The sequence below is a fragment of the Arachis stenosperma genome, chromosome 7 (assembly GCF_014773155.1).
Source record: "Arachis stenosperma cultivar V10309 chromosome 7, arast.V10309.gnm1.PFL2, whole genome shotgun sequence".
NCBI classification, from domain to species: Eukaryota; Viridiplantae; Streptophyta; class Magnoliopsida; order Fabales; family Fabaceae; genus Arachis; species Arachis stenosperma.
In genome coordinates, this window is record NC_080383.1 from 85,483,922 (window position 1) to 85,494,521 (window position 10,600).

The window sequence follows — 10,600 nt, forward strand, 5'->3', positions numbered from 1 at the left end:
TTACGTGAGTAAGGATCGATCCCACGAGGATTGATGGATCAAGCAACAATGATTGATTGATTGGCTTAGTTAGGCAAGCAGAAATTGGTTTTAGATGTTCAAAAGGTTTAAGTTCGAATTCAAAATATCAAAAGTATAGACAATTAAATAAATTGGGAATAAAATATGGATAAACAGTTAAGGCTTCAGAGTTATCTATTTTTCCGGATTAACTTTTCTTACTAACTATTTTAATTATGTAGGATTTAATTTATGGCAAACTATATGTGACTAGACCCTAATTCCTTAGACCTTCTTAGTCTCCTCTAAAATTCATTAACCACCAATTCCTTGGTCAATTAATTCCAATTAAAGGGTACATGATCAAATTCCAGTTTGCATGCCACAAAAACTCTAATTGCCCAAAGAAATAAAGGATTATATGTCACGTATCCCGTTAAATCCAGATAATTAGAATTTAGGAGAATATGTTTTCAAGCTGTTGTTCAAGTATAGAGCTTTTCCAAGTTATACAAGAACTCAAATAGAAAGAGGGTCATACTTCCGTTCCACCCAAATTCATAAGATAAAGAACGAAAACAATTCTTAAATATAAATCCAAAACATAAATTAAAATAGAAAAAGTAATAAAATCAATCCATACAAATAGACAGAGCTCCTAACCTTAACAGTGGAGGTTTAGTTGCTCATGGAATGTAGAATGTAAATTTGTATAGAATTTCCTAATGGAATCCCCCCTAATGTCATCTACTTAAGTGAAGAGAAGTCTCCCCTAATTGTCCATTCTGCAGCTTCTAATCTGTGTTTTCTGGGCTGGAAAGTGGGTCAAAACAGCCCAGAAATCACCCCAGCGTTTTCTGTATTATTGCAGATCACGTATGTGACGCGTCCGCGTCGTCCACGCGCTCGTGTCATTTGTGCAGATTCCAGTTCACGCGTTCGCGTCAGGCACGCGATCGCGTCATTACAATTTCTCCATTCCGCGCGATCGCGTGAGCCATGCGTCCGCATCGGTCTTCGCTGATCATCTCTTTGGTTTCTTCTTTTTCCCTGTAGAAACTTCATCAAATCCCTCCGAATACCACCTAAAATAAATAAAATTGCACAAAACTCAAAATAGCATCCATAGTGGCTAAAATATAATTAATTCTTAATTAAACTCAACAAATAGATGCAAATTCACTAGGAAAAGATAGACAAGATGCTCACGCATCATTGGTCCCTATAGTTTCGCGAAATTTTTAATTAGGTCCCTATACTTTTTCCTTTTAATTGGGTCCTTGCTCCAATTTTTTTTCAATTAGGTCTCTCTTAGTAGTAATTGGCTTAATTGTATAGGGACCCAACTAAAAAAAAATTAGCTTATCTCTAACCCAACTATAAGAAGGAAGAGATTCATACTAACTTCCCTTTTTAAACATGTCAAAGAAAAACAGAAAGATTTGACATGTTTGGTTTGCAAATCCAGGATATTCTTATGGCTTAAAAGTATACGCAAAGCGGAAGATACAAGATAGGCTTGATGCAAAAGAGTTATAAGGTAGGCTGGTATTAGAACGACGGGTTTATCACTTCTAATACTCGCTTCATCTAGCTCCTAAGTTCTGCCGATTCTAATGGTGTCATCATACGTAATACTATCGAAACTGGTTCAACCTCTGACACTGAATCTATCACAACTTACTCTTTCTCTCAACACCTAATCGGTTATCAAAGAGATATTTCTATTGGCCTAAACTCCTGGTTCGTATCCAAGTCCAAAACTACGTCCAGTCTTTCCAGTCCTAAACTTCCATATCCGATTATGTAACCTAAATGAAAGCGGGGTCCTAGCTCTACACACAACAAATCTGTCCTACGCGTTCAGTATCATACTTACCTCGATCCTATCATGGCCAACCCGCATTTGCGGCTCACCTACGTGTACAATCCCTAGACATGTGTCCCGGTGCTCCACATCGAAAGCACATTCCCAGTCCGGCCCTGTGTGGCTCCTCTGGAGTAGTCTCACCAAAGTCTTCCTGTAGCAGTGTCCACTTCATGGAGCAATCTTCTGCGAGCTGGATCTTCTTAACCAACTTAGTGAAATTTGTTAGCTTTTGTGGATACACGTAATTAAAGATATCTCTCCTTAGTCCTTTCTCATACTGAGCACACTTCCGTTCCTCATAATTGGCTGGATTTCCTTGACAAGTTTTTGAGAAACGGCACAGGTTGTCAAATTCACAGGTATAGTCAGCAACGGACATATCCTTTTGCTTCAGCTGCATTAACTCCAATTCCTTTACAGTGCGAAATGCATGCAAGAAATATCTCTCGTAAAACTCTATCTTGAATCTATTCCAAGGGACATCCGTTAACTCTACCTGTAAGGTATGACATAACTCTTGCCACCAATTCTAAGCATCTCCCTCCAACATATGAGTCACTATCTCCATTAACTACTTCAGGAATGTGCTGAGTGTACAAAAACCTCTCCACTTCTCAAAACTACTGATCAGCCTCCAGGGCATTGCCGTTTCTGTTAAACAGAGGTGGACCATCTTGAGGAAGTCAGTAAGGGTCATTGACCTATAGTATCGACTTACGTTACTTGTACTAGCACTAGACTTTCCACCTCGACGTCCTTTCATTGGTTCAACCATAGGATTTCCTCTCTGAATACCTCGTTCGGATCCACGAGACGACATTTGGTCTGTGTTCACACCAAACAAGTGATATCAAGTTGATCAGTCTCAATATCGCAAGTCTAATGCTTCAAGTTCCAAATTCATGCTCATGAACATTTATACCACATATATCAATCAGATATCCTAATAGCACATACACACACCCAGAATATGCCCAGAAGCATAATCAGTCCATCCCTCAGGCTCTACAGGAACGAACTACTCTGATACCATATTGTAACACCCTACCACACAGAGCCTTACGCTTAAGTCGTAAAACAGAGGTGGAAAGGTATTACGACCTCTAAAAGAAAAGAAAATATACATAAATATAGTTGGATGAAATCATATCCAGGAGCCTTGAAGGATAAGCTAAATAAAAATGATATTTACTCATATCATCGGATATCAAACTCGATAATAATATTATTATCTAAACCCTATTTTTAAATTAAAATATCAATTACTCAAATTTAAATATACATATAAGTTTCATTACTTCTAAATTACTAGAATTATAGTTTTAATTATGTAGAAATTTCACCATAATATATATATATATATATATATATATATATATATATATATATATATATATATATATATAACTTTGATTGAACTCAAATAATTATAAAAATTAATTCAATTACTTATAATAAAATGATTTCTAAAAATAGGAAACTCCAATTTATAAAATAAATTGTAACATATTTATATTTATATTTTTAAAATTGAGGGTCGCTACAAAAACTATCTCTGAATATTTTTAATTGTATCTTTAAGATTTTATATGATGTTAAGATTGAGAAGTAATTTTGATGTAAAGTGAAAACGTTAAAAATAAAATTGAATACAGTTAAACGTTAGGACTATCTTTGAAGAAAATTACAAATATCAAAGACAAAAAATATACTTTATCCTTTTGATATGTAAGGAATCCTTAATATTGGTCTTTTAAATATGATTGCTTTTCCTGAATTATATACGGTTCAAACACACACAAAAAATCAATTAATCTAAAATAATGTATATATAATTTTTTTTATTCTAAAGTTAGGAATAAGACTCAAATATGAGACTTCTAGGTGCGAATAAAAACACTATATTATTTTAGTTATAGCTTGCTGACAATGTATATATTTTATTGAATAACATTAAAAATATTATAATAATAATATATATCGGACAACCATCATTGTAAAGATTAAAATGCAAATCAGAAGACATACTTTTACAGATTTATATATATCTTCAAACAACAAGCTAAGATCACACTAACCTGGTTTTGATATCTTTCAATACAATATTTATTAGGTTTTGAGAACCTTAGCTAATGTGTTTATTAGCTAATGAAGCTACCGAATTCATATATAGAAAAAATTTTCTTAGGGTAAGAAAAAAACGTAGGCTACAGTTTAGGGATTGTAAAACAATATAACAGCTAAAATATCAAAATTCAAAATGCAAGTTTCGAAATATGAATATCTTCTCATAAATTCCCCAAATTTTCAAATTACGCCAATCACCTATCTTCTTTTCATCGTTATTTTTCAATTTCCGTTCCCACCAAAACCTCCCCCAAATTGTGCACAACACTAAAAAAAACCCCTAAAATTTCCAAATGCACTGCTAGCGCGAATTGAAACATGAAAGAAAGAAGAGAAGAACCTGAAACAACGCAACGAAAGCAACGATTCCTTCAACAAGGGCAAGACCGACATTGACACTAAGCAAGAGACGCGAAAACAGTTGCCGCCTCTGAGCTCCGACATCTTCCCACATTGTCCCTTGTCGTATTCGCTTTTGGAAGGAATCGGTTAAAAGAGGTGGCGCTGACGCTGATGCTGACGGTAAGGATGCTGGTAATGGTGATGAGGAGACGAGGCGGAGAGGGAGCGGAGGCTAACGACGCAGCGAAGGTGGTACTGGTGACGACGGGGATGTGAGCTCGATTAGGGTAGCAAGGGTGAAAGAGTGACCAAGGGATGTGAGCTCGATTAGGATTGGGGACCGGGTTAAAAGACCGTCAATTGGGTTGGGGACCGGGTTGGGGGCCGAGTCTTAGGGTTTTTTTTAGAAAGCTTTTGACCACGCTTTTAAAGCGTGCCAAAAGAGTACCAGGATATGGACGCGTTTTGTAAGCGTGGCCGTAATGAAACCTTGTCGCCACGCTTTTAAAAAGTCCCTCTTCTCTCTATGGCCACGCTTTTGAAGCGTGGCAGAAAAAAACGTGGCCGTTTCTCTAATCAATTGCCACCATTCCAAAAGCGTGGCCGTTGACCCTTTTCGCCACGTTTTTAAAAAAACGTGGCCAAATCTCTATTCAATTGCCACCCTCACAAAAGCGTGGTCATTGACCACTTTTGGTCATACTTTTAAAGCGTGGCAAAAAAAGCGTGGCCATAAGCCTTTTTTCTTTTAATGTAGGTTTCTACATACATGATTTTTTCTTTCTTTCTAATTTTAGTTCTTGTAACCTTTTTTCCCCTTAATTTTCATCCCCTGCGCCTTATCAAATTCGATTAATGTTTTCAAAAAGGAAATTGGTTTTTTTGTTACAACGTTATTAAATAGTGATTAACTAACTTCTGACTTTGTTTTTTTTTTTAATACTTCAAACTCACAAAGGTCCCAGTAAAAAAAGTGAGCCACTTACAAATCAACAATTTAAGAACAAATATAATGACATCTAAATATCATCTAAACAGAAAAAAGTACAAAAAAATTTTAACTTGTGACATGGATTAGTGTTGGATATAACATGAACAACTACAGATATAAAATCATAAAGATACAATTTTAACTTTTGAATTTTATAAATTAAAGACCTAAAAATATCTTATAAAAATCAAAAGTAATGATATATGTACAATTTTTTTGTCAACTAAATTGGTCTATAATATTTCTCTAACTTCTAAAATGCACCTATCATAATTTGTTAACAGTGACAAAAAGTTTATCTAAACCTAACAGTAATACATTTTAATAGTTTACCATTTGGGTAAAACTCTTTTAAACAAAAAGAAAAAACAAACCTAAACAAAAAATCTCCAAAATACACCCTGAAAACAATAAAAAAATAAAAGTAGTAATGGGCAGTTGGAACGACCAAGAGAAAGAGGGAATGGGTGGCGGGAAGGGAAATGAAAAAATGGCGCGAGAGTGCTTTAGTGCCATAGCCCATAATGGATCATGGATTATCCTATTTAGACCTTCAAGGACAAACACCGTTACTGCTTAGCTATTACACCTCAAGAGATCGCTCTCATAACTTTGATTTTCTCAACATTATGACTTCTGGTGAACACTAGAAGAAAAGAAAGAACTTCCCCTGATTTTATATCTTGTTACTCAAAGGTGAGCTCTTTCTTTCTTTCTTGTTTTTTAGTCATTGCAAGATTGTCTTTCTGTCATAATCTACTTTTTAGAGACTTTTGTTTCAGGTTCTGTCCCTTTCATCACATTATATAGTTTTTTCTTCTAATCTTTTTGCTTTTATTAGTTATTACTTATTTCAAACGTAGACACCTGACGAGAGATTAGGGCAGAGGTAGTTCTTTAAAAAATAAGATGAGGGCAAATTTAGTTTTTCAAAGTTATGTCTATTTTTCTGCTCTGTTTCCTTTTTTTCTTTTTTAATTGGTTATGTGTCTGCAAAGGAGTTGATAAAAGAGTTGAGATTATTATCAAATGAAAGTTTGCTTTTTTTTTTTTTAATAAAAAGAAGATGAATCTTGTAAAGCTTTTGTTAGGTGTAGTGATTGATAGTGCAATAACCAACTTGTAAATTGTAATTTACTTGTAGGAAGTTATTGCAGACAAAATGTTTGGATCATCTACCACTCGTGAGCATAAGCCATTTCTGAAGAGACAGAAGCTGAATGAAGATGAAGACATGATCAGCAACCTACCTGAGGTCCTCATAAGTCGGATACTGTCGCTTCTTCCCACCAAAGATGCTGTCCGAACAAGCGTGCTGTCAAAGAAATGGAATCACCTTTGGATACTCATCACTAATTTGAATTTAGATGACAGTGTTTACTTTTCTCCCAAGAAAAAGGTTGGAGGGAAACTACATTTTATGAACTTTGTGTATAGGGCACTTCTTCTTACCAAATCACCAACCTTGGATTCCTTCAATCTTTCAATTGGTCACAATAATAACAAATATGATGTGTCTCTTCTTAACAGTTGGATCTCTAATGCTTTAAATAGGAGGTTGAAAAAACTTAGCATCAATTCTCAAATAGAGCTCCCCTTTTCCTCTCTTACCACTCTTTCCCTTGTTGACTCCAAGTTGTTGGAAGAATTGGTGCTTAATATGCACAGTTTTGCTGCCATAAAAGTTCCAACCAATTATGTTTCCTTAGGATGCCTAAAATCATTGAAGTTAGTTGGGATTAGATTCACCCTTGACTACAAATATTCAAAGGATTTGACTTTTGATTTCCCAGTTCTTCAAAATTTTGAGGTAGTGAGTTGCACTTGGTTACATGCAATTCGTGTTACTTTCAAAATGCCTCTACTTGAAAGCTTTTTCATGAAACAAGAAGCTGAATCTGCATCTTATAAGCCAAGTAGCTGCCCGATCTATGTTTCTGCTTCACATTTGAAAAGATTCAGATACTGTGCTTATGGTTTTATATCACAGTGTATTACACTGGTAGATCCACTGTCTGCTCATAATGCTTTTGCTGATATCACTCTGTGGAAATGTGAGAAGGACACACAAACAGGACTTCATGCTTTTCTACTTCTCAAACAATTAAATCAAGTGAAGTATATCAAATTTGAGGGTTCTGAGGTAGGCTTCTTCTCAAAAACCTCTTTTAACTTAGTGTTGACAACTTGACATGAAGGCCATATTGCATGTTATATAGTATATCTTTGTAGTTTCTTTTGTAAAATATTATTTTGTTTGGAATGGATTTTGCAAACATGAGCTGGAGCAAAAGCTTGTTTTGTATTAGATTTTATGTTAAGAAACTTGCAATTGATTTTGGTTAATAAGTATCATGCATTTGAAACTTACCATGAAACTAGTTTTCCAAAATAGAGCTACATTTTATGGCCTCTTTACACTTCTCAAGCAGGGGTTTAGATGCAAATGTTTGATTGAAATTAATCAAAACAAAATTAGTTTAAAAATCATATCACCTACTCTAAATGGGAGTTTATGATTGATACCATAAAACCAAACAAGCAATAAAATATGCTTCAATTGAGAACTTCCTGATATCAAATTGTAGTTTCCTATACCAATTGTATTAGATACTAGATAGTAACACTTTACTGATTAATTAGAAATCAATTATGTTATTATTTATAAAATAGTAACATGCATGAGTATTAATTCAGCTTGCTAGCATTAGGAGAAATATATGCTTTTATACATTTGTTTGTTCTAGACAGAGATTTATTATTCCATCTTATTTTTATATCATAAGTTTCATACAAATTGAGATTCTTTATTTGTCATGCAGGTTTTGCCACCATCAACAGGGCCAATATTTCCTTCATTTGGAATGTTGAAGCATCTGGAGCTTGGCTTAGTTGCTGGTGAAATTTTGTTGGGCATACTTCTCAAGTCACCAATTCTCAAGACTTTAATTTTAAAGGTTGATAATTATTTTAATTAAAATTAGAGACACTATTCTATACTCATATAAGTATCACAGTGATTATGCAGCCCCTAAATAATAGATTTTATCAATTTGAGAAAATGTTTGGTTTATCAATTTTACTTTGATTCTCATCTGGACTTTGTTTAATGATTGATCATCATCAGGGACTAAAATCTAAATTTGACAAAGAGCTTTTTAGCTCTGCTGATGTGCCTGAGTGTTTGCAAAATACCTTGGAGGTTGTGAAATTCGGAGAAGTACATGGACTTGAGCATGAGTTGTGGTTAGCTAAATTTGTGATGGAAAATGGTTTGGTCTTGAAGAGGATGAGTTTCTCTGTTCCTCCCTGGTTAGGCAATTTTAATGCCATTGAAGAATTTAAAGAGAAGCTATTCTCTTTCAAGAAACCTTTTAGTTTTGCTTTTGTTGAATTCTCATCTCTTCGAGGTGTTAGATAAGTTTGTAATTACATTTTGGTTTAGTTTCTATGGTAAGGTACTTCATTAAAGCACACGTGTTATTAGTGCTATGTCTAAATGGGTTTTTTGGGTCCACCATATCTCATTTAAATGGTGTGATTAAGATCATTTTACTATTTGGCAACTATTAGAATTTAGCAGAAGTATTTCACTGGAATTGGTTATGTTGAACTTTGTTGAAAAATGATTAACAAAATATTAGTAAAAATATTGCTTTTATATTTCTCCGTGCTTATTCTTTTTGAAAGCCATTGAAGATTATTAGATTATAAATGTAAGTTTTATTATTTTTACTATGTCAAAAGTTACATGTTAAATCTAGATTATCAGAAATAAATTAATTTAGCCAAATAAGATAATATAAACTGTCTAGACAATCTAAAATTAGATTATCATGTATGAATTTTACCATTGTAGTCTCTCAAAAAAATGAGCTCCAAGTACTATAATGGTCCTTAGAAATCTTTCTGATGATGACTAAGCTATGTCACTGCTGATGTGGCTATCCACGGTGGAGCATACACGACTAACTCAACGGACCAAAGTGCAATTTGTATACGATTTGATCTCTCCCTTCTTCTTAACCCTAACCCTCTTTGCCCCCCTCCCAATGAACATTAACTTCTGGTTCTTCCTCCTTTTTTCTCATTCTTCTTCTATCTGCTCACCATCTAGTGGCTACTAGTCAAGAAGCCTAACCTCTTCATTTTTTTTTTTAAAATTGCTCTCATAATGATACATAATGTCCAATAGTTCCTCCATATGAAAAAAAAATACCACATACATTACTTCAAAATTCAGTAACAAAGAACACTATTTTAATCTAACATATACACAATATAACAACATCCCAAATTCTAGACACCATCTTTATCAACCATATGTCACTCTATTAACCCACCCCTGTTCTATTTAAAAATGCAGAGGCTGAATCCCAACATACCAGAAAAATAAAAAACCTTAGCAACTACAGCAATGACAAAATGGAATATCGAGCGACATTCACATTGCAATTATAACGAAGAATTATCACCTCATTGCACAATTTTTTTTTTTAAGAAAAAAATACATACGTTCATTATGGACGATAATGGCGAAATCGCTAGTGTCCACGGGAGGGTGAGATGATCTAGCACAGTCCGGCGATGTAAATGAGGTGGTCGCAAAGTAAAGAACTCCAAAAACTCAACTCTAGAGTGGCGTCATTCATGAAGAAAAGTAGAAGAAAAAGAGTGAGAGTGACGAAGATGGACGAGTGTTTGTGTTTGTACACAAACCGTTTTTGAGCATAAGCTTAACACATGAATTCGTTTTGCTCTACAATAGGTACCAAACCAAAACGACATCGTTTTGGACTTTTGGTACATTCCAGCGAGACACACGATAGTTACGTCAGCATGACATAGTTGAGTCATCACTAAAAAAATGTCTAAAGGCTACAATAATAATCAGAACACAATTTAGAAAATTATTATAGTGAAATCAGAATCTCTAAGACTAAATTAGATAATTTTATGAATTTCAGGAACCATTATTCAGATTTACTCTATAAAACATGGTCTTAATCACACCAAAATATAACCAGAGTGGGCAGTACCTATATATAGTTAACAAGGATCACTTATAAAATTTACATTGTACCATGTTTGAATAAAAGCTACGACAGAAGAGGAGCATTCTTTAACCCATGGGTTAGAACTTCCTAAAGACGAAAAATCAAACACACTTTCTCTTTAGTTTTTCCTCCAAGTTTAAAGATGGATCATAAAGGAAGAAACCCATTCTCTTTATGAGCTGATGATGAATCTATCAGGGTAATACATTGTGG

General features: G+C 34.3%; 1 protein-coding gene across 1 annotated transcript; it reads left to right on the plus strand.

Annotated features, from left to right (window-relative positions):
* The first annotated feature begins 6,960 nt into the window (after positions 1–6,960).
* On the plus strand, positions 6,961–8,828 carry LOC130940165 (uncharacterized). The gene is made up of 3 exons (XM_057868225.1): positions 6,961–7,473; positions 8,153–8,287; positions 8,458–8,828. Exons 1-3 carry the CDS (start codon positions 6,991–6,993, stop codon positions 8,749–8,751), a joined length of 912 nt encoding a protein of 303 aa, XP_057724208.1. The 5' UTR covers positions 6,961–6,990; the 3' UTR covers positions 8,752–8,828.
* Positions 8,829–10,600: the final 1,772 nt, after the last annotated feature.